General features: G+C 27.5%; 2 protein-coding genes across 4 annotated transcripts in view; both read right to left on the bottom strand.

The window, feature by feature from the left end:
* Window positions 1-16,437, bottom strand: part of LOC117174108 (MAM and LDL-receptor class A domain-containing protein 2-like) — a 35,006-nt gene extending 18,569 nt beyond the window's left edge. The window contains exons 1-2 of the mRNA XM_033362863.1: window positions 16,393-16,437; window positions 16,116-16,239 (exon numbers count right to left, since the gene is read on the bottom strand). Of these exons, the coding sequence (XP_033218754.1) occupies window positions 16,116-16,185 (70 nt within the window). The 5' untranslated portion in view covers window positions 16,186-16,239; window positions 16,393-16,437. The remainder of the gene's footprint in view (window positions 1-16,115; window positions 16,240-16,392) is intronic.
* A 6,373-nt stretch (window positions 16,438-22,810) lies between these two features.
* LOC117174958 overlaps window positions 22,811-25,306 on the bottom strand; it is a 57,395-nt gene continuing 54,899 nt past the window's right edge. For all 3 annotated transcript variants that reach the window (XM_033364428.1, XM_033364427.1, XM_033364426.1), the window contains one exon: window positions 22,811-23,312. The gene's annotated coding sequence lies outside the window, so the exon portion shown is untranslated. The remainder of the gene's footprint in view (window positions 23,313-25,306) is intronic.

Below are 25,306 nucleotides of genomic sequence, written 5' to 3'. Positions count from 1 at the left end.
TTATTTAAGTTTTTCAGGACTTTTAAATATATTTATAATGATTCCCATGTTGTAAAATTTATGTAAAATTCTGCAAAAAAGTTGCCTCAAAATCTTCCAGATTTTTTTACAATTTTATAAATATTTTTAAATTTTTGAAATACTTTCGACACTGTAAACTTCCCGAAATAATAAAATACTGAAACCTGAAAATCCCGAATTTAGAAATTCTAGAATAATGAAATTCTTGATAGTTTACAATATTATCGAATTTGAAAATTCCCGAATAATACAACTGCAGGCCGAATGCTGTCAATGATAAAATATACAAACTAGAAAATTCCCGAATTACAGAAATTGAGAAAACAGTTTTGTGATCAATATTACTTATTTATTAAAAATACAATAATCAAATATTTTAATTATAGTTTTGTTAAATGTTTAATTTTTTTAAATTATTGTTTTAATTTAAAATAGCAATAATTGTATAAAAATGTGATACAAACAGAAATTTAAAACACGTGAGCTTCAAATGAAACAAACTTTGCAGGATTCAATGCAGGCTGATACAACGCGACTTTTATTTTTATTTTTATAAATAATAATTTTATTTTTGTGAGAGTTTTCTGTAAAGCACAAAAATACAATGAAAATTTTTAAACAACTTTTTTTGTCCAAAAATACATTTGTTCAATTATTGTTATTTTAAATTCAAACAATAATTTTTAGAAACTTTAAACATCAAAAAAGTTTTTCTTTGGTAAAAATATTTTATTATGCTATTAAAATAAAAATTTTTAACAGACTATTGTTTAATTGCTCAAATTATGGAGTTGTCTAGCCCGGATATTGTATAATTCGGAAATTTTGTATCGGCAATTCTCAAATTCGGTAAAATTGTAAATTGTCGAGAATTTTCCAATTCGGGAATTTTATATTTCGACAATGTTATAATTTCGGAATTTTTACAGTGATGTGGGAATTTTATTTTTCGGAAAAAGCAAATGAAAAATCTCGAAAAATAAAATTCCGGATACTGTATTATTCGTAAATTGAAAAATAACCAAATAATAAAATTCCCAAAATTATAAAAGACCCGAAATATAAAAGTCGATTTGGAAAATTCACGAAAAATAAAATAAATAAAATTCCGGAGAATAAAATATTACCGAATTTAAAAAATCCCCGAAGGAAGTGGCTGAATTATAAAATATCCGAACTTAAAAATTCCTGAATTTAAACAATTCAAAAAATTGTTTATTAAATATTATTTATTTATTGAAAATACAATAATCGAATATATATTTCTGGATGAAAAAATTTGTTTGAAAGTATGCATAGTATTTGAAAAAAATATAAAAAAAGTTCTGAAAAATCAAAAATTTTATTATTAAAAAAAATAATAAAAATAAATTTTGATTTAAATCATTGGTGAATTGAATCCTGCAAAGTTTGTTTTAAAAATGCTATTATGTAAGTACGAAGAAAATTTAGACAGAACATTTTTTTCTTTCAATGCGCACGTGTTCTTAAAATTATGTAATTTTCAAAATAAAGAGTCAACATTTCAAAAAATTTCAAAATCATCAAAAGTATCAATTCTCTTTTAAATTATTTCAAATCTTTTTAAATTATTTTTAAAATTTTTCGGAAATTTTAAATGTCTTTTAGACTGATTCCCATTTTTCCTAACATTTTTGTAAAATCCTGCACACAAAATTGTTTTAAGAGCTTCCAGATTTTTTCTAATATTGTAAATCTTTTGAAATGTTTTAAAATATTTTTAAACTTTCTCTTTGAGTTATGTACTTTTTTAAAATACAAAATTATTTTAAATCTACCCAGAAATTTTTATTGTTTTCCTAATATTTAAAAATTCTTGAGAAGCTCCAAATTTTGTTCTTTTCTTTGAAACATTCAGAAACCTCCAGCTTATTTGATTTTTTTAGAATTAATGCTTATTTAACTGTTCTTTAAGAATCAAAATGAAATACTTTTACCTTCGAAATACTAATAAAAAAATAAAACAATTATAATTGTAATATTCCAAGTTTAAATTTGTCACTCTGAAATTATTACAATTCATTCTCAAATTGCTTACTATAGAAAATAGCTTTTTTTTAAATTTCCAAACCAAATAGATTAAAAATGGAATATTTAATATTGAAATAATACTTCAAAAAGATTTTGAAATTGAATAAAGGCGTTTATTTATGAAGCCATTAATGCGAACGTCTACACTTGTGTCACTACTAAGGCTTTCGAATTAAATTAGTTCAAATTTTAACGTTAAAATATGTGAATTATATCATTTTAGATCTAGAATCACCTTGTAAAATCAATCACTTAAAAATTTTCATTACTCGAACTCCAGTTCAATTTTCAAATTTACTTTCATTTCCCAATTTGTCCCGGTCGCGAGTCTAGCTCAATATTTAGAACAACTTTCATTTTTTTGAAATTTTAATTTTTCGGTTGTAACTTACGGGACAATCATTTTATTCTTTGAAAGATTTTCTACAAATCTTGTTGATAATTTTTATATTCTCATCCAAAATGAGAAGGTATTAGTTTTTTTTATAAAAAATGACTTTTTCTTATTTCATCAAATGTCTACGTTTTGAGGCCCATTGAGTCAGAAAAACAAGTTTTTACGTCGGGGTCTGTTTGTCTGTCCGACGTCGTCGTTGTTGTCTGTATTCCGAATAACTTTCCAAAGACTGGTACGATTAGATTGGGCTTTGGCACACTGTTTGAGGGACCAAAAAGAAAGCTCGAGTTCGTTAAACAACCATTTTTGATAAAAGTCCAAAAAGTTGTAGCTTTTTCAAAATGTTGACACCACTTTTTTCAAAATTTGAAAATTCTATTCACAGCCATTTATGGTAAAAAAATATGAACAATTTATCCCTACAACTTCTTTTGATAAAATCAAACTTCTAAATTTATCTGCTATATCATCAGAAATTGTACCTTACCGACAATAGATCACACCCCAAACCATGAAGGCAGAAGATCCACACAATATCGATTAAGTTAAGAATCTTCAATAACAGAAAATGCTTAACGTCTTAATAAGACTAGATGGAAAATAATATTTTTAAATTAAAATTAAAATTATTTCTTAAATAAATTTAAAAATTATGAAATAATTACTTGTACCATTAACACCTAGCTAAAAATTGGCGTTCTGTTCTTGAATTAAGAGATCTTATTCTGATCCCTCTAATAGCTTAATTGGAAAAGCACCTGACCGGAAATCAGAAGATTTGTGGTTCGATTCCCAATGGAGTGAAGATGGAGTAGGATCTTTTTTTCAAGAAATAATTTTAATTTTAATTTAAAAATCAAACTTACCAAAATTAAAGGATTTTTAAAATTCAAAAACCAAACGAAAATGAACATTTGCAGCAAAAAAAAGCTCGATATGGAAAAAAGTCAACAGTCGAAAAACGGTACTTTTTCAAGACCCCATGATTATTTTATCACATTCTCATCCATAATGAGAAGAGTTTTATGCGAAAAATGACTTTCGCGAATTTCATGAAATTTCGACGTTTTGAGGCTCCTTGAGTCAGAAAAACAAGTTTTTACGCCGGTATCTGTCTGTCTCTCTGGCGTCTACGTCGTCGTTGTTATTGTGGTTGCTGTATATCGGATAACTTTCGAAAGAATAGTCGGATTGGATTGTGCTTTCAGACACAAATTTTTTATTTTAAGAAGTGTATGTAAAAATTGTACTATTTTTATTTTTATAACAAATATTTTTCTTCAATTAAATTGTTGCAACATAAGTGTTTCGAAGAGATTTTTTAAAAATCTTTCGGGGGATAAAATTAGTATTTATAGGTCGACGAAGGTTTATTTTCTTTAGCAAATTTGGTGAAGAAATCCATTCTATTGTCTGACAAATATTCTTTGTAAATCAATATTTTTCACACAAAATTACCCGGAGTGACCTTCAATTATAATTTTATAAACGTAAAAAAAAATTTGTAATGTTTTCTATGAAAAACACAATCACTGAGTGACAGGACGAAATCGGAAACAATAAGAGTCAATTTATTCAGGAACAAGCTTTTTAAACAAAAATGACCTTGAGTGAACCTTTAATACATATTTGTTAATTTTTGAAAAATCAGGCGTTATTTTCTTACAAAAAAAAAATAATTTGTGGGGAGGGGGGGGGGTGACAAATGATAAAAAAATAAATAAAACTTGAAGTTGTACGATTTTAATTTGTAACTAAATAATTTGAAAGGTTTCAATCTAAAATATTTATCTAAATATTTTTAAAATTGCTGTTCTGGAGACTAAATAGCACTTATTATTTTATTTAGAAATCACAACCAAAATTGTTAAAAAAAAGTTTTTACAAGAGTTTTAAAAACCTTAAAAAAGGTCAGAGGTTTTAATAGTTCCATTTATAGTTATAAATTACAGTCGTAAAAGACCAATAAAATGTTTTAATTAATTTATATATAAAACAAAAAACCTTTGTATAATTTAATCTAAATGCAGTTGCAAAAATTTAATTTGAAATGCGTTGAATTCAAGGTATAGTTTAAAAAGAAAACTGAAAGCAAAGGATCGACTTTCAAAAGAAGCGAAAGAAAGTGACTAGCTAGATTGCAAATGAACATGGAAAATGGTGTATTTTCGCATTTTTAAATTTTAAAGAAAAAATTTTTCGGGTTGTAACAATTTCGAATCCCAGAATGTTATTTTTGACCCAACCTATAACTTATAATGAAAATTCTGAAAATTCGAAAAATAAGGCTGTATTCTGAAAATGAAGCAATTTTAACGTTAAAATTCAAGTTCTTAAACTGAAGGCCTAAAAATTTGCAAATTTTACAATTAGTATTGTGTAAATTGTATTGGTACCTTAAAAGAGTATAAATAATTCTTAAATTAGTTTTCAAATTTTCTGTAGTTTACCCTTTTTACATACATAGAAGTCAAAAAAGCCTACCCAATTTTTTCAAATTTCAATCACTTATTTTATGAGAAAAAATCACCCCGGTTTGCCAGTAACTGAAATGGATTAGAAAAAAATCGCCAAGACCCAAGAATAGAAATTGGATGTACAGCGAATTTTAAAATTTTTAATTGTGATTAACTTTGTGATATCAAAAATTTCCATACAATTTTTTTTTATTAATATTGTAGGAAAGAATCAACACGATCGAGTGCCAAAATTATAATTAGAGCAAATTTTCTGTAATTCTATGGGGACGGCTGAAATATCCCGAAAAATAAAATTCCCGATTCGGTAAAACTCTCTGTCCCGAAAAATACAATTCCAAATTTAATGAAACTCCTGAACAGTTTATAATATTAACGAGTTTGAAAATTCCTAAATAATAAAACTCCTCAAATAAAATTGTTTCTTAATCAATATTAATTATTCATTAAAAATATGATAATAAAATATTGTTGTCAAATAAATTTTGGTTCAATATTTAAAGTGTTGAAAATTATTGTTTGAATTTAAAATTAAAATTATAAAAAAAAATTTACAGACAAATTAATATGCAAAAACACGTGTTTTTTAATTAACATTTCGATTTTTCGGAAGAACTTTTGTGATTTAAAAAATACTATATACATTTTCAACCAAAATATCTTATCCAGAAATAATTTTGTTTTAATTATTGTTATTTTAAATTTAAACAATAATGTTTAAACACTTCAAACATGAAAAAAGTTGTTTCTTTGATATAAATATTTGATTATTTCAATTTAAAGAAATATTTGTCAAAGAAAAATGTTTTCAGCACTTGTTTATCTCGAAATGTCTTTCTATATTGGTTTTTTTAAAATTAAAAATATGATTTTTCGAGAACATTTTTTCTATAATTAAAAAAAGACTATGTACCGCATCTACGTTTATAATATCTTTGCTACCACACTATAAATTGTGAATATTTTTACAATTTTTGACGTACCGACAATAAAATATCTGGGAACATTTTTAATATTTTATTTTAAAAGATTAATTTTAAATTTGTAAGATTTGAAAATATGGCCAAAAATAATTGCGAAAATATTCAGGCAATTTTCTTAATTTTTGCACGAATAAAAAAATTTAGGATCACTTGGAATTTTTTCAAAAGACTTTCCGAAGTTTTAAATAGATTCCAAACATTTTCAACAAAATTTAGATTTTTTAAGAATTTCAAATAAAACTTTAAAGCTTTTGAGGAGTTTGGAAGGTTTTAAGAGAATATCATTTTTTTGAAGGTTCCAAATAAAATTTTAATTAAATATTTATTTCGAAAAACTAATCTTAAGAAAAGATTTTAAAATGTTCAAAATAATTGTCTAAAGTTTCTAAAAAGAATGTATAAAATTTGGCATGTTTGCCAAATTAAACAAGAGATAAAAAAGTGTAAGAAATATTTAGAAGTCTTGAAAAGGGTTTAAAAAATTATAAATTTGAAAATATTTTTACAAAAAATAGTGTGAATTTTTCAAAGCATTTGAAAGGTTTGAAGATAACAAAAAAAAATCATACGATTCCTGGGAATATTTAAAGTGATTTTTTATTTTTTTAAATTAATTTTCAGAGAAATTGAAAAATATTTTTAAAAATTGAAAAAAAATTCGCACAATTATAAAAAACAAATCTGAAAGATATTAACACAATTCCAGGAATAATTCTAATCACTTTGAAATTTATTTAGGAATTTGAGAAGTTTTGGAAAACTTAGAACCATTTGAGAATTTTGAAAGATAGCTGAAAATTCAAAAAATATTTATTTTTTCAGGCATCAAAAAATCCTAAATATTTTTTGGACTGACTCAAACTTTTCTTCAAAATTTATAAAATCCTGTAAAATAATTTCAAAATTTTTCAGAAATTTTGCAGATACTTTTTGGACATATCTGAAATCTTAAAAAATCTTTTTTCCATTCTCACGGGAACAATTTTGTTCAAAAGTCGTTTTTTCGCTTAGAAAATTGTTCTCTTTTGGTAAATATTTCGTATTTTTTAAAATTAAAATTTCAACTTTTTGGCTGAAGATTCATCTATTTTGTTGAAAATTCGTTTCGTCTTTTGGATGAATTCAAATATTATTTAGAAATTTCGAAGAAATAATTTAAAAGCTTCTTAAGAATTTTCAAAGTTTTCAAGAGAAAAAAATGTTTTTAAGATTTCTCGAAAAGTTTTTTATGATTTTTCTAAAGAAAATATTTTTAAATTTTTTAAAAGATTTCCAAAAACGAATCTGGAATATTTTAAGGCGTTTTTGCAGAATTTTTTTAAAATTTCAGAAAATTTCAAATCATTTTAAAAGATATACGCATACAAGTTACAAAAATTTAACTTTAAAATAAAATATTCTTAAATTGTTTCAATTCTCTCGGAAAATACTGGAAAAATTATATTTATATAATCTTAAAACAAAAGAAAATAAATAGTCATTCGAAATGTTTAAAATTTATCTTTTTAGGTAGAAAATCAATTTTCTGAAGGAAAAATTCGAGGATTTGGTTGAAAATACAATAATTGGTAGAAAATTAACTTGTTGCGGAAAATTTACAGATTTGGGTTAGAAAAAATACTTTTTCGTAAAAAATTCGTCCCTTTTTGAAAAAATTTAATGTTTTTTGATTAAAAATACAATTGGTTGAACATTAATCTTTTTGTTTAAGGATTCTACTATCTTATTGACTATTTTGTTAAAAAGTCGTCTTGTTCGCTTGAAAATTTAAAAATTTGATTGAATTGTTCGTTTCTTTCTTTACTCAAAAGTTTTGTTTTGTTGAAACTGTAACTATTTTGTTGCATATATATTTTTTTGGTTTAAAAATTCATCTTTTTCTCCAGAAATTGAACCTTTTTTGTTAAAGATATACAACTGTCTGCTTAACAATTAATCTCTTTTGGTTAAAAATTCTTTTTTTTTGGAAAATTGAATTGTATCGTATAAAAATTAGTATTTTCGTCTCAAAATTTCAAGGATTCATTAGAAATATTAACCATTTGATGTCAAATACATGCGTTTGGTTGAAAATTCATCTTTTTTGGAAGGAAAATGTTTTTTTTTGTAAAAATTTAATGGTTGGGTGAAAAATTAATCTGCTTTAGTTAAAAATTCAAGTGTTTCGATAAAGATTCATTTTGTTTTTGTTATATCTCACTGTTTTTTATTTCAAATTTATATATTTTTTGTTTAAAAATACAATGTTTTGGTTGTGAATTAATCTAATTTAGTTGAGGAACGATTTTTTGTTTAAAAATTTTACGGTCTGGTTTGAAAATTTGTGTTTGTTCAGTTTTTATTTGAAAATTTAACTGTTTTATTAAGAACTCAACTGATTGACAATTTTCTTCTTTGTCGAAAATTCGTTTCTTTTTTTGGGGGGCAAATATTCTAAATTTTTTTTAGTTAAATGGAAATCAGCTTTATTTTTGAAAATTCAAATTCCTGGATTAAAAATTCAACATTTTCGTTGAGAATTCATCTATTTTAGTTAAAAATTTAATTACTTGACTGAAAGTTGAACTAATTAAAAAAAAATTAATTTCCTTTTTCGAAATTTCATTTTTTTAGGTAAATATTGAACTTTTCTTTTCAAAAAATAAATTTTTAATTGAAAATTTAACTATTTCATATTTAGTTGCAAATAAATATTTTTTCGTCGAAAATTCATCTATTTCGTTAAAAACTAAATTCTTTTGTTGAAAGATTCATCATTCTAGGTAAAAATGTGTTTCAGTTGAAAATTTAACTACGAAGTAGAAAATTCATGTATTTTGTTGAAAATTCGTCTTTTTGGTCAAGAATTGAGCTATTTGAATGTAAATTCATCTTTCTAGGCTGAGAATTCAACTAATTAATTAAAAAATTAACAATTTAGTTGAAAATTAGTCACTCTGGTTTGAAAATTATTTTTTTTGATAAAAAATTTCTTTCTCAAGAAATTTTTTTTTTGGCAGGTGCATGCATATAAAAATTTATGACTCTTCCATTTTTTATTCGGATCCAATTTTTTTCGTTTGAATGTAGAAAAATACATATTATTAATAGCAGTTTGAAAATATTTCGAAGTTTCTGATATTTTTCAACTTTTTCACATTTAACAACGATATAATGAAATTTTGCTTAATGCAATACCTTTTTGCTCCATAAATATTGAAAGAAAGTTTTATACCGTGTGTGATGAGTTTTTTTATTAGAATTGTTTGGAAATTAACAGAGTTATCGGAAAGTATTTGTAGTGCTTATTATACGATTTCATATTTTTGACTAAAAGAACTGGGTATTGCCTTCGGCGAACGAGCGGAAATTTCATATCAGCTTTCGCCGTAGTTGGAAATTAATCTGATAAATGAGCTTAAAATTCGATAACTCAGTTAAATTTTAACCAATATTAATCAAAAATAGCTCATTATACGTGGAATTGAACGCACTTTCAATTTATATTAACAGTAAACAATTATTGATTTTCACAAAATGTTATTAAATTGTTATTGAAGTGTAGGGGAAACCTTCCTACAGTGGATAATTCAACCTACAGTGGATAATGCATAATTTATAATACTAATATATGCAAAATAATTAATTTAATTTAATTATTAGTTAAGGCACTGTACGTATTGCATTTGCAACGAAAATAATTAGTTTTTTGCAAAATAGTTAATTTTTGAACCAAAAAATTGGTATTTCAACCAAAAGGTTAATTTTCAAACAAAAAGATTAATTTTCCGAAAATTAAAAAATTAAATTTTAAGTTAGAAAAATGGTTTAAAAATAAATAAATTTCAGTAAAATAGTTTAAGCTTTTATCAAAGAAATAAATTTTCAATCCAAATTATAAACCTTGAACACAAAAAATGAGTTTTTAATCAAGCAATTTAATTCTTAACCGTAAAGTAGTGTTGTATTCTTAACCGTGAAGTAGTGTTTCCAGAACGTGGGATTTTTCTGCCCCCACCACTTTCCCATCTGGGAGAAACACATGCAAATGTAGCGTGTCTGTGAAACGGCTCTGTTACCATGCTGCGAAGACCAGCCTCGCGTAAAGCCGAAAATGCACGAGCACGAATCCGAGCTCTCCCGACTTCACCAATGACGATCTAGCTACTCTTAGATGTAAAAATATGTAGGAGACAAGATTTCAGGGCCTAATATAAATATAAATACATTTTTAGCTCAAATTGTTAATTTATACTTATGTTTGCATCTGAAAAATTAATATTTAACCCTATAAAAAAACAGAAATTTTCAGTCAAAGAAATAAAATTTCAAACAAGAAGAATAATTGGCTACCAAAGACGATGATTTTTTAACTAAAGAAATAAATATTCAACCAAAAGTGGACTACTTAAGTTTTCAAGTAAAAAATTGAGTTTTCTGCTAAATAATTCAATTTTTAATGAAAGAAATTAATTTAGAAAAAAAAGATTAATTTTTAAACGAAAATGGAACAGTTAAATTTTCAGTTAAAAAAATTAATTTAGAATTAGAAAAACAATCGAATCTACACCAAAATAGTGAAATTTCCAACAAAGAAATGAAATTACGAACAAAAAGACTAATAATATTTTTAAAACGAGGAATTTTTAACAAGATGCATGAATTTTCAACTAAAAAGGGTTAATTTTCAACGAAAAATTCAATAGTATTATAAATTCTACCGTAAACAGAAATTGAAAAATTTTTTAAATCAATTTAAAACAAAATTAACCAACGTTTTTTTTAAGCCAAAAAAAGCAACAAATTTGCAACAAAATTTTTAATGTTTTAAATAAAAAAAATCATTTTCATGAAAGTAAATGATTTTCAAACAAGAAAAATAATTTTTACTAAAAAAGATGAATTTTAAATTGAAAAAGATATTTTTTAAATAATAAAAATTCGACAAAATTGTTAAATTTTCAATCTTAAAAATTAATATTATAACTAAAAAAAGTATTTTTCCATGGAAGAAATGCACTTTCAATATAGTTAAATTTTTAAACAAAGAAGTGCATGCCCAAACAACAACAATACTACTCTACCAAAAAGATCAATTTTTAACCTTATGGTTATATTTTCAATTAAAAAAGATGAGTTGTAACGAAAAAAAGAATTGTTGCATTTTCAGTAAAAAAAAAAATAATAAAAGATTTTTTAACCAAATATTTACATTTTAGCCAAACAAATTAATTTTTAAACGAAAAAAAGAATTTTCAAACAAATAATTTTCTACCAAAAAGGCGAAATTACAACTTAAAAAATTGCATTTCAACAAAAAAACAATGAATTTTAAACCGAGAAAACGAATTTTCGAACAAATGGTTTTCTAAAAAAAGAGGAAATTAAAAAAAAATTAGTTTGCATTTTAACATTTTCAAACAAAAAAAATGTAACGGAATAGTTCAATATTCATTGGAAATTAATTTTTAACAAAAAACAGAAGGATTTTGAACAAAATTGGTAAAAATGGAACCATTTTCAACTGATTCTTAACGAAATTGTATATCTTTTTTAGAATCACAATTTTAGTTGATTCACCTTTTTTCGTATCCTACATAGTTTGACCATAAAATAAAATTCTTTATTTTTCATTATTTTTTGTGCAATAAAAATTTAAATGTTCGATTTTCCAAGAAAATCCAAAAATTGGTTATGATAGTCTTGTAGGGATTTCAAAAAGAAATGTTTTTTTTTCTTGACTTTTTTTCATATCGTGCGTTTTTCGGCTTCAAATTTTGATTTTCGGTTGATTAAAAAAATTTGAAAACGCTATAACTCTGAGAATTTTCTTTTTATCGAAAAAATTCATTGGGATAAATTGTTTGTTCTTTTCAATACTATAAATATCCGTACATAGAATTTTCAAATTCAGAAAAAAGTGGTCTCAAAATTTTTCAAAATGCGTTCACTTTTTGAATTTTCATCAAAAATGGCTGGTTGCCGAACTCCTCCTTTAATTTAGGACCTAAACAAAGCATGCCAAAGATGGATTTGATCCGTTCATTTTTTCGAGAGTTATCATGTTTACGGGCAGGCGGCCAGACGGACGAACAGACAGACGCCATCGTAAAAACTTGATTTTCGGATTCAGGGGGTCTCGAAACATGGAGATCCGTTGAAAAAGTGTGGTGTCAAATTTCGGACAATTCTAATACTTTCTTAATCATACATGGTGAGAATGTAAAAAAGACACTTTCTAAGTGAAAATTGTAATTTCCATGTGAGTTTGCAGTTGAAAAGGATTAATTTCTAAAAAAAAAAATGAAAGAATTTTCAACCAAAGTAATGAATTTTTAAATAAATACGATAAATCTTCAAGCAAACACGAAAGCAATTTCCAATAAAATTGTTAAATTTTTTAGTTTAGAAATGAATGTTAAGTTTCATTAAGGAGATGAATTTTAACCAAAAATGACAGATTAAAAAAAATGGAATAGTTCAATATACATTGAAAATTATTTTTTAACAAAGAAACAGAAGGATTTTGAACAAAATTGGTAAAGATGAAACCATTTCAAGCAAGAAGAATATTTTACAAAAAAAAACGAATGTTCAACAAAATACAATAATTTTCCACCACACAGTTGAATTTTCAACTAAAAAAGATAATATTTCAATGCAAAATAAAATCGTTACATTTTCAGTAAAAATATGATTAATAATCATATTTTTGACAAATTTGACTCTTTTTTTATTTTTCAATAAAATTGAACGTAGCAATTTTTTCTCCGACTGACACTTTTCAGATGATCAAAAGTTTTATTTTATTTTTTTCAATTTTAATATAAAATATTTGAAATATAAATATTCGAAATATAATATTTGAAAGTGTCAAATTGGACACTTTTTTGATCTTACACATATTAAGTGACCGTGGCAGATTTTTTTAAATTATGCATTTTTCCGATAATTTGGAATTCAATTTGAAATTATTAATATTCTCTGCGTAATATGTTTTTAAATCTTTGCTCCGAAATTTTAATTTACGACCCTTACAATATATTTTTTGAAATCTGAGTTCCAAAAATGCTAAAAAAATTTATTATTTAATTTTGTAAACATAATTTTTTATCCTCATATAAGAGGAACAAAATGCATATAAATTTCTTTTATTTGCCATCTGGCTCTTCAATTAGAATATCAGGCATTAATGGATTACAATAACTTTTTTGTAATAAAAAAGCGCGCGCCAATAGTGTCGTGAGGAAATATTGCAAAATAAAGTGTTGTTGACACTCACAGATACAATAGATGAGCAATGAGTCAATATTATAATTTTATTTTTGCTAGGAGGCTCATTGGGCTTTTCCATATTGCGATTCTTATAAACAATTTTTAACAAACCCGTTTTTTTACAATCAAAGAAATGAATTTTTTACAAAAATAGATGAATTTTCAACCACATAGTTGAATTTTCAACTAAAAAGGATACTTTTTTAACAAGAAATAGAGGTTACATTTTCAGTTCAAAAAGGAACTTTCAACTAAACAAGACTTTTAAGTTAAAAAAGAAAAAATGTTAACAAATTTTTAAAATTTTTATCAGGAATGTTAATTTTCTACAAAATGAAAAAATTTTCAACCAAACAAGATGCATTCTCAATCAAAAGAATATAATACTAGACGTTTCAAACTAAAAAGGATTGAATTCAACCAAATATAGTTGAACTTTCTTATTTGTTTCAATTAAAAAGTCAGTTCGCATTAAGAGGAACGAGAGCGTTTTTTTTAAATGACTATTAAAATTCTTTGAGTTCTAATGTTATGTTGTGGACTAGTGAAGTGAAATAGTTTTTGTCGATAGCATGATGATTGAACATTTTTATTGGAAATTGCCTTCATGTTTGCTTGAAAATTTTTGGTTTCTAGTTGAAAATTAATGTTCTTTAGTAGAAAATTGAATATTCTTGTTTGAAAATTTATATTTTTTAGTTGGAAATTCATTTCTTAGGTTGAAAATTCGTGTTTGTTTTCTTTTCTTAAAACTTATTTTTGTCAACTGAAAAATTAAGTATAAACTACAATTTTCAATTGAAAAGTGTTTTGTTTTTTTGTTAGATGAAAGTTCGTCTTTTTGGTAGAAATTTTTTCTTGTTGTCTGAAAATTAATATTGTTCGAACAAATTCATAATGTTTTGGATAAAAATGAAACTGTTAGATGGAAAATTCGTATTTTTTGTTGAAAATTAATTTTTTTTAAATTTTATCTTTTAGAAAACTATTTATTTGAAAATATGTTTCCTTGCTTGAAAATTTTCAACAAATGTTATGAATCTGCTACTGAAATAATTTAATTTTCAACTAAAAAAGACCAATTTCAAATTATAAAATGAAAAGCTACAATTTCCATTAAAAATTAATTTTAAAGCTCAAAAATGCAAAATTTCAACCGAATAACTTAATTTTCAACTAAAATTATTATTCTTGAAATAATTTCTTTTTCTTTAATAGTTTTCTACTGAAAAATATGTTTTTCAAACAAGTAAATGATTTCGAAACTTACAATGGGATATTTAAATTTTCAGTTTAAAAAAAATCATTTTCAACAACAAAATTTTTTAACAAAATAATTAAATTTTCAAGCTACTAGTTGAACTTTCATCCAAATTGTTAAATCCTTAATCAAAACAGATTAATTTGCAAGCAAAAAGTTGAATTTTTAACAATTTTCAATGTTATTTTTCACAGATAAAACAAAAACTACGAGTACCAAAAAGTGATTTTTAACAAATTTGTAGATCTTTTTCGGGATCACAATTTTTGTTCATTCATCTTTTTTCGTACCTTGTATAGTTTGACCACAAAATGGAATTTTTTATTTTTTATTATGTTTTATACAATAAAAATTTGAATTTTGGATATTTCAAGAAAACCCAAAAAGTTCTTATGATCATCTTGCAGGGCTTTCAAAAAGCAATGTTTTTCTTTTCTTGACTTTTTTTTCATGTCGTACGTTGTTTGGCTCAAAAACTTTAGTTTTGAGTGATTTTTAAAAGTTTATGAATGTTATAAACCTGATAATGTTATTTTTATTAAAAAAGGTCATTAGAATAAATTGTTTGCCTTTATAAGTACTATACGAACAGCTGTATATAAAATTTTTTAATTAAAAAAAAACGGTCCTAAAAATTTGGAAATGTTTTTGTTTTATCCAAAATGGATGGTTGACGAACACATCCTTTATTTTAGGGCCTGAAAAAGTGTGCAAAAGATCGATTTGATACGTTAATTTTTTCCAGAGTTATCGTGTTTACGGACCGACGGACGGATAGACAGAGACCATCGTAAAACTTGATTTTCGACAGGGGGTCTCAAGCGCGAAGATCCATTGAAAAACTGTTGTATCAAGTTTCGGACAATTTTAATACTTTCGCAATCATACATTTTAAGAATGTAAAAAATTTCAATTTCGACCGATGAAATGAATTTATAACTCCAACCATGAATCTTCAACAAACGAAAAAAATTAATTTTTAGCCAGAAAGATTAATTTCCAATCAAGAAGACTCTTGCCAAAAAGACGAATTTTGAACATTTATTAATTTCCTAATAAAGAATATAAATTTGCAACTAAAACTGGAATAGTTTAGTTTTCAATTTTAAAAAATTCATTTTGAAAAAATAAATAAATAAAAATAGTGGAATCCTCGACCAAAACTGATTTATGTTCAACCAGTTTCATTTTTAAATAAAGAAGATAAAATTTCTATTAAAAGAGATGATTTTCCAACCAAATAGTACGACTTTTTTGCACATTAGATGAATTTTCAATAATAGAATTAAATTTTCAAATAAAAATATTTCGTAAAAAAACATTTTGTAATTTTTGGATGACCCCTAAGTTCAAACTAAGGGAGGTGTCACGTCCCATTCAATAAATAAAAAGATCATTTATTTTGATTTTAAATCAAAGCTGATCTTAATTTTCATAAAATATTTTTTCCTAATTTTTGAATAATTTAGAGATTAGAAGAATTAAACAAAAATTCAGGTTTTTAATTTAAATTCCAGGTACATATTTCAAATTTTCCAGGTCAAATCAACACCCTGGGTATACCTCAAGGATTTCATTTCTATTGTACGATTATCTCTTAAACCTTGAAATTCAATGATACTTAAGTATAATGAAAAATCAATATTTCCCGAAAATTCACCAAGACTTACTTGAAAGTTCTGCTGCCTGGGCAATGCTCTGTACTGACGCAATTATAAAAAGGATACTAATGCAGTTCATTGTTTCATAAATAGAATCTTTGGAGAAACTAGTTCCTTCTCCTTCTACTTTACACTATAAAAGAAAACACTGAATTGAACAAAAATTCTGAGGGGGTCACAAACATAAATCACGCACAGTATTTAATTAAATTAAATAAAACAAATTAAATAAGGTAATTTTTATTAATTATACTGTTTAAGCAAAGCTTCATGGCATCAGTCATACCCTTGTGAAAGAAAAGCTGAATGAGGAATAGCTTGAACCTTTCTGTTTTGGTGGTGATTGTGGTACTAGCGAAGGCGGAGACACAGCTTCCGCCCGAAAGTCCGTGTGATTGGTTGTTATCTGCTTCCGCTTTCCTATCATTCCCGGGCATTACCAGGCCTTGAAATGTCTTTTGTAGATATTAATATAAATATCCTAATAGAAGTATCGCATCTTTGCGAAATTTTTCACATTAGGTTACCAACAAGACGATTCTAGATCAATTCAATTAAATTTATTCTCCATATATACCCTTTCTGGGTTTTTACATATATGTGCAATTCCCTATTTCGATTTTGTTTTACTTATACGAATTTTATAACTTTTTTGTATAAACTATTACGTATTACACATTTTACATTCGGCCTTGTACCCCACCCTCTCTTTTCTGCACCACTTCTTGTCTTTAAATTCTATTTTCTTGTCCCAATGTTTCCCTTCATAAAATATTTTTCATATCTACTCTAAATTTGTTTTGTGCTATTTCCATTTCCTTCACGTTTCCCATCCCCATATCTCGTGTCCATATAATCCTCATTTTTTATCTATTACTATCAATATATATAGTGTTCCTAATTCTTCTATCCTCCTCATCCCTCTCCAAGCGACATTTGCTACCTGTTTCAATTTACCCACCACCATTTTCTTGATTTTTCTATTAGTTCCTTTCGTTGAAAACCAATTACCGAAATATTTCATCATTCTTGGTGTATCTTCTTAGTGTTTATATAACTTCAGTTCCTTTACATCTTTACTAAATCCTTATTACATCATTTTTACAAAGTTTATCAATTCCGCTTCCTTTTTTTACTCCTCTCCTTCCAACTTGTTGTCATTCTCTCTCCCCGAAACCCCCTCATTCTTCTTTAACTTCTACAGTTATTTCTACTTCTTTCATTCATTTTTTCCCAATGCCTCCCCGCCTAGAACGTTCTTAACATTCTCTTACTATCCTCTCTTCTTCTCCTTTCCTCTCATACAACCATCCCATGTATCCGCCATCCATTCACATACTCTGCATTATCTCTGCTCACTCTTCTCCCAAATAATTGATTTTTTTACTTCATTTTGATGTGTCTATCTAGCTATTCTTGTCTATCTCTTTTCCCCCATCCTCTTTCCAGATATTTTGGTAATCCTCTTATGATTACCTTATACCATTTATCTTAATTCCCCTATCCTGCCGTGTCTATTGCATTATTTTCTCTATCTATTTTTTTTCAAATTCCTCATAGTTTATGTTTCTTCCTCTTTGCCCTCGATCGCTAAAGAACTCCTCTTTTTTCTTCCCAATCACGTTAACCCAAGGCTCTTCCATCTCCCTCCCTTAGTTTTGCTTTGAACTTCCACGCCATCTACCCTGCCTTTGCTCTTAATTTGTGCAAACCTTTTCCTTTGAGCCTCTTCTCTTACCACACAACCAAGAGTTTTCTAGTATACCCCTAATTTTCATCGAATAAACATTCCTTGCAGACAATCTATCTCCAACCACCATGCCAACGTATCAAACAACCTCATTCGGCTATTCCAATATTTTTTCAATCTTCTTTTCCCTATTCCCTATATCTGCTCCATTACCTCCACCGCCATCTTAATATTTTCTCTTATATGCACCTTAGGTTCCCCATTGATTTTATGTCCATTTTTTCTTTCTCAGCCTTCCATTCCTAAACCTCGTCACCTTCTTTATATTCCTATTTAGCCTGAGTTTTTTCCTGCCCAAGAATTTGTATAACCCCGTAATTGAACTCCTCATTCTCTGCCAACATCAATATATCATCTACATGACTATATATTTTTTCTCCGAGCCTTACTTCTCCTCAAACTTTTCTCTTCATTTTCTCTTTCAAATCTGAAATTAATATACGCCATTTCTGCCCTTCAGATAACTTCTTCTTCGACCTTGTCCGTCCCCTCTTTTCTTACTTTTGTTATTTCCATCTCCGCTCCTTCTAACAATTCCATAACATACTTTTTCCGTTATAACTTGTCAACCTCCTGATTAACTCTTTTCTTCTCCTTTTATTCACTAGTTTTCATAATTGCTACCCTTTTCCGCCACCTACTCAAACGTTTTGTTTTCTTTCTCTTTTATTCTTCTCTATTCTTCTCCATTGCTGTTTCCGTTTTTTTCTTTATCTTACTTTCATTGTCTTTTCCTTTCCTTTCTCCTTACCTTCCTTAGATCAGCTAAATATTTTTCCCTCTTCGCTAACCTCTTTCTTAATTGTATCCTCTAAATTCTTTTTTTTTCCATCCCTATTTTATTCCCAATGATCTCCTCTCCAAGTTTCATAAGCTTAATTTATCTTTCTTCCAAAGAATCTCTATTATCATCAGAAAGATGGTAACCGCCAATTAGTGAAGATATCTTTTTCACCCACCGTGAAAATAGAAATCAAATTTTTTCTGAAAAAATCTTCTTCGCTCCGCTGGGAATCAAACCATAGAACTTCCGATCACCGGTCGGGTGCTTTTCCCTTAAGCTACTAGAAATATTCCTTGAAAAATTGACTTGTATTAATAGGTAACAACTTACAAAAGAATGCATATGTTTCTGAAAAAGGATTCTTCTTTCAATCTCTCTAGAGGCTTGAGGGAAAAGCACCCGACCGCCAATCGGAAGTTCTGTGGTTTTATTTCCAGCGAAGCGAAGATCTTTTTTTCTGAAAACAATTTAATTTAAAAAAAGCTTGATCTTTTCTTTGAATTCTTCTATTTCCTCTGCTCACAAATTACCTTTTCCTAATCTTTTTTCGCTGTTTCTCGTTCATCTTTATGCTCTCCCTTACCTCATGGTTAAGAATTTACAACATTCACTACTTTTTTTTTAGTGTCTTCTCAGTCTTTTCCCCTTCTTCGCCATATTTCTCCTCTTTCTCCTGTTCTTAAATCGAAGTCTCCCTGTGTGTTGTAACATACATATACCCATTTAAATTTGTCCCTACTATCTTTCACCTCTCCTTTTCTTATCTATTTTCCAATTAAATTTTGTATGTTCCTTCAACTCCATTATATTTTTTCTTTCCTATAAAATCTTTCTTTATTTCCATCACCATTCTTTCCATTGCTCTGCCCGTTTTATTGTTGATCTTTGCCTCATATCTCTAACCTGTATCTCCTCGATAGCCTTTCCTTTACACTCTCTCATTTCCCTTTATCTAGTCACGTCTCAAAGACCTGGCATCATCACCACGACTTCCCACTGCTCCAAATATTTCATAAACTCCCTATCATTTCTTTATAATCGTACATTCCAATTGAAAATCATGACATCTTTCCTGCTTTTATTTCTGATCTCTTTCTTTGTATTTCTACAAATTTCCCTTGGAGCATTTCTTCCAACCTAATTCCATATCCACATATTTTAAGACCATTTAATCCCTCTGATTTTGCTTAAAATCCTAATATATATGTATATTCTTCCTAATTCTCCTATCCTCTTCGTTACTACTCAAAATAAATTTTGCAGCTAACCCACCATTGTGTTGACATTTGTATTATTTCACTTTTAAACCCCAAGAAGCTAAATATTTAAATTGATCAATTATTTAGAGTATCCATATGTTCTCCATTCCTCTTTTATCCCCCCTCCCCATTTCTTATTACCATGTTTTTTTTTACACTCATTTCTAGATCATTTTCTCTCCTATAAGCGTTTTCAAATTAGAGCTAGTCTCTCTCAGTTGCAACTAAAACTATCTCATTCACAAATACAAGTATAAATATGTTGTCTTTTTCTTTTATAGTCTCCCCTTTATTCTGTCTCTCCCATCGATTCTTAATGTCATAAATTATTATATTAAATAATGTAGCACACAAAGGGCTTAACTATGTTACTCGTCATTTCATTTCGAAAGCATTTGTGGTCCCTTCTTCTGATACCAATTCATTCGTAGTTTTTCTGTATATTTCTTATCCCTAATATTTTGAGCTTAAAAAATAACAAATCCCTATCCTCTGTATCGAATTTTTTTTGAGGTTGATAAAATCCCTCATATAATTTACCTTCCTCCTTTCTTTTATTAGGGCTTTGCAGGCCGCGGCAGAAGACCTCATAGTGTCGGTTGGGTGCCTGTCCATCCGACGTACATTTTTCCCCGGAGAGAAAGTAAGGGAAGGGGAATTATGGGATCCGACGGGAAGTATAAGAAGGGAGAGGAGTAGAAGAGAGGAGGGGAAGTGATGTAGGAGATGGGAAGTAGAGGAGAGGCGGGAGAGTATGAGAGATTAAGTATAAAAAGAGGAGTAGAAGGGTGGGTAAGCGAGGGAAGGGAAATTAGGAGAGAAGAGGGAAAGTGAGGGGAGGGAAAGTGAGGGGAGGGAAGGATGAGTAGGGGTATGGAGGGGAACATTGATAGGATAGGATCAGGCAGGATTTGATAAAAGAGGGTGACAATAGAGAAAGATGGAAGATTTGAATGACCTAATTAACATTTTAAAAGGCTATGAAACCCGTTTATTTTCCTTTAGTCATTGATATAGTATGTCACATGTATTGGAATTTTATAATACAAGTCCAGTAGGCAGTAACACTTCTGTATCATACATGCAGTTCTCAAAACACTTGTTCCTGAAAAAAATTGAAGTGAAATTCAAAGAATTCATGAAATTTACCAAATTTACAGAATTCCCAAAATTCAAGGAATTCACATAACTCCGAAATTCACGGATTTCACGAAATTGGCGGAATTCATGAAATTCACAGAATTCATGAGATTCTAAAAATTCATGGAATTGAAGAATTTCAAAGAATTCACGGAATTCAAAGGATTTAAGGAATTCAAAGGATTTACGGGATTCAAAGAATTTAAGAAATTCACAGAATTCATGGACCTCGCGGAAATAAGAAATTCAAGGAATTCATCAAATTCACGGAATGAATGGAATTCACGGAAATGATGAAATTAGCGGAATTAATGGAATTCAGGGATTCCATGAAACTGGCGGAATTCATGCAATTGATGGATTTCACGAGATCAAAGAATTCATGGAATTTACGGAATTCATGGAATCAAAGGATTTCAAAGAATGTATGGAATTCAAAGGCTTTTCGAAATTCAAAGGACTTACGGGATTCAAAAAATGTAAGAAATTCACCATATTCATGGAATTTGCGGAATTGAAAGAATTCAAAGAATTTATGAAATTCAAAGGATTTACGGGATTCAAAGTATTTAAGAAATTCACAGAATTCAAGGAATTCACGGAATCTAAAGAATTAACGGTACTCAATAAATTAGTAAAATTCACGGAATGAATGGAATTCGCGGAAATGATGGAATTAACAGAATTCATAGAATTTGCAGAATTCATGGAAATCACGGAATTTGTGGATTTCACGGAATGCATGGAATTCAAGCAATCCCTGGAATTCGACTTATTGATTAAATGCAAGGAAATCGTGGAATTCACGAAATTCAATTAAGAGAATCGAAGTTTCTTAATTTTATTTAAATCTATGTTAAGAACAATAGTTATAAACAAACAGGGATAGATGTCGAAAATGCTACCCAAAATAACCATACTTTTTCGGTAAAATTAACGATTAAAAAAAAGGTAATTGCTAATAACTTGAAAATTGTGGCTTTCAGGGGAACTCATATTTATAAAAAAAACATTGTTTATGAGGCCGTGAATAATTAATGGTTCATCGTACGAGAATAAAGAAAAAAATGCAAGAAAAATGTAAACCCTTAGGGGACACATTAGAAACTTCCATTCCATTCCAAGAGGAGTGGAGAGGGGAAAAGAGAGGCGACAGGAGAAGATGGGAAGAGTAGGAAAGGGGAGGAGAGTAAAGAGAAGAGGCGAGAGGTGCCCCTCTTCTTGCAATTCGACCTCTTTTGTACTTCATTCTCAAGACAAGAGGATATTAGGGATGGGGATAGGGACACGGGAAGATAAAAGGAGGATAGAGAATAAGAGAGGGATGAGAGGAGATTGGGGAAGGTGAGTGGAAAGAAGAGCAGAGGAGAGGTTAGAGAAGCCCCTTTTATTTCCGTTCGCCCTCTGTTGTACTTTATTCTCGAGAGGAGAGTATAGTAGGAGTGGGAAGAGGGGTGAGAGAATAGGAGGAGGGAGGATAAGAGAGAGATGAGGGAAGAGGAATGTAGTAGAAAGGGGTGGGTTCTCCTTCTGTTCTACTTTATTCTCGATACGACAGGGTTGGAGAGGAGATTAGGAAAGAGAAGCCCATCTCGCCTCGCTCCTGTTGTACTTTATTCTAAAGAGGAGAGTAGGGGAAGGATTAGAGATGAGCTAAGAGGATGAGAGGAGAATAGGGGTGGGGGGGGGCGGCGAGGGGATTTAAACGACCTAATAGGTCAGGACACACTTTTTGGTAGTGTATAAACATATTCAGTAAATACATTAAATATTCCAAATGAAGTAAGTGTCTCTTTTTATTAACCATTTACATACATGGTTTATGGATAACGAAAACTTACAATATGTGCATCTGATATATATGTTTTTCAGCATATAGGTATAAATCATAACAAAAACTAGACAAGTATGCAGCTTGATAACGTACATATATGCATATAAAACAATCGATAACAAAAAAATATTTATTAGAAGTTTATAATATTAATAAATAATAAATAACTTGTAATTTATAATCACACTTCAAAGACGTATTACCTGCGTTTATTTCGACATAAACTCGAATAGTGGCCGATTGAGATCAAGAATAAAATACAAGTTGTGAGTATTTTCTCCGTTAATTTTTAACAACCTAATTCACTTGTATAATATTTTAACAATTAATTGACATTTAGAATATGTCGAAAAGTTTGTTTTCCAGTTGTACGCATTTGTTCAGTTTCAGTTCAATGCAAGTTCTGGTATCAGGAAGAAACAAACAATACTTGATGCAACTGGAATAAAGAAATTATTGAAAAAAAAGCGAGAAAAAGATCCTGTGCAGCATTATTTCTCAACTGTACTAACTTTAAAAGTCATGTTCTTTATATTCAAATTTTGTATGAGTACTTTCGAAATTGTTCTTCACGCCCTTTCATCATGTTTTATAAATTAAATAACATTTTTTTAACCTCTTAATTCAATAATTGTTTTATATTTGAAAATTAATTTTTCGGTACAAATTTCACTACTTAAACTACTTTAATTAATTGAACTACTTTAATCAAAATTCAGATTTGTTTTTGTTGAAGATTCATTATTTTAGTTGAAAAATGACCTCTTTGGTTATCAATTTAACTATTTTGTTGAAAATGCGTTCTTTTTTTGTTGAATTTAGCTATCCTTGATCTAAAATTAAAATATTTATTTATTTATTTATAACTTCTTTGTTAAAAATCTATTTTTTTATACAGACTTATATTTAAAATTTTAAATATTTTATTATAAATTACTACTCCAGTTTTGTTAGAAAACAGATTTAAAAAATTTTAAAATTGATCTGTTTAGTTTCAAAATAAATCTCTTTTGGTCGAAATGTCATCTTCTTTGGTTCAAATGAAACTGTGTGATTAAAATTGAACTATTTGGTTAAAATATCTAATGTATAAAAATAGTTCATTTATACCTAAATTCCATAAGTTTAAATAATAATTCAAACAAATTTTTATTTTATCTACTTATACTTGAAACTCTGTGAATATTTAACATAATATCGCCTAAAATTTCTAACATTCCAAGTAAAAATTTACCATTTTAAACGAGATAGACGAACTTTTAATCAAATAGTTGAATTTAGTACCAAAAGGATCAATTATCTATAAAAAAGACAAATTTTCAACAAAAACAAAAATGAATTTTGAATAAAAAAATTAGATTTGTAACCAAACTGATGAATTTTCAATTAAAATTATAAATCTTCAATTGAAGTATGTAGTTGAATTTCAAACGAAAAAGAACAATCTTCAACTAAAAGAATAAATCTGCAACAAAAAAGTGCAGTAACGACAGAAGGAGTTCAGTTTTGAATTTTTGAATTCTCAACGAAAAATGTAATATTTATTATTTCAAGAAAATAAAAAAGATTTTTATTTTAAATTAAAAACCGCAGAACTAAACCAAAAAAGATCAATTCTCATGGGAAACAGTTTGATAAGTTGATAAGTTGAACTAAAATACATTTATTTCCAACAAAACAATTGGATTTTTTAACTAAAAAGTTGAGTTTGGAACAAAAAAATGAATTTTCAACTGAAAAATATAGATTTTCAACCAAAAATTGAACAGGTTAATTTTTAGCTTGATTAAAAAGAATCTTAAATCAAATAGATGAATTTAAACCAGTAAGAAAATTAATTTTCAATTACAATTATGAATCTTCAACATCAACAATTAATTTTTTAACAAAAAATTTCAACTATGAACCAGATAGTTGAATTTTCAACCGAAAAATATTCAAAATAGTCAACGAAAAGAGACGAATTTTTAACTACAAAAGATTTTTCATTCAAGAGAAAAAAAATGTTAACTATACTGTTGAAAATTCAAGTAAAAAGATTCATTTTTAACCAACAAGCTTATTTTTCTACTGAGTCTAATTTTCAACAATATACATGAAATTTCAAGAAAAAAATATTAATTGTCAACCAAACAGTTGAATTTTCTACCAAAAAAAGGTAGTAGTTGAATCTGTAGCCCAAAGAATGGAATTGTCGAATTTTCAGTTGTAAAAAATAATCTTTACACCCATAAAATGAATGTTTAACAACGGCAGTTTAACTATCAAACACATCGTTTAATTGGCAATCAAGAATATTATGTTTCTAGATAAAACAAAAAATTTAACAAAACACGCGATTTTTCAAACAAATAGCTAAAACTTCAAACAAAAAGATAAATTAACAACAACAAATGAAATATTTCAATTTTCTGTTTAAAAAAAATTCATATT

Source organism: Belonocnema kinseyi, chromosome 6 (genome assembly GCF_010883055.1).
Source record: "Belonocnema kinseyi isolate 2016_QV_RU_SX_M_011 chromosome 6, B_treatae_v1, whole genome shotgun sequence".
NCBI lineage: Eukaryota > Metazoa > Arthropoda > Insecta > Hymenoptera > Cynipidae > Belonocnema > Belonocnema kinseyi.
This window is presented reverse-complemented; position numbering and strand designations above follow the sequence as displayed.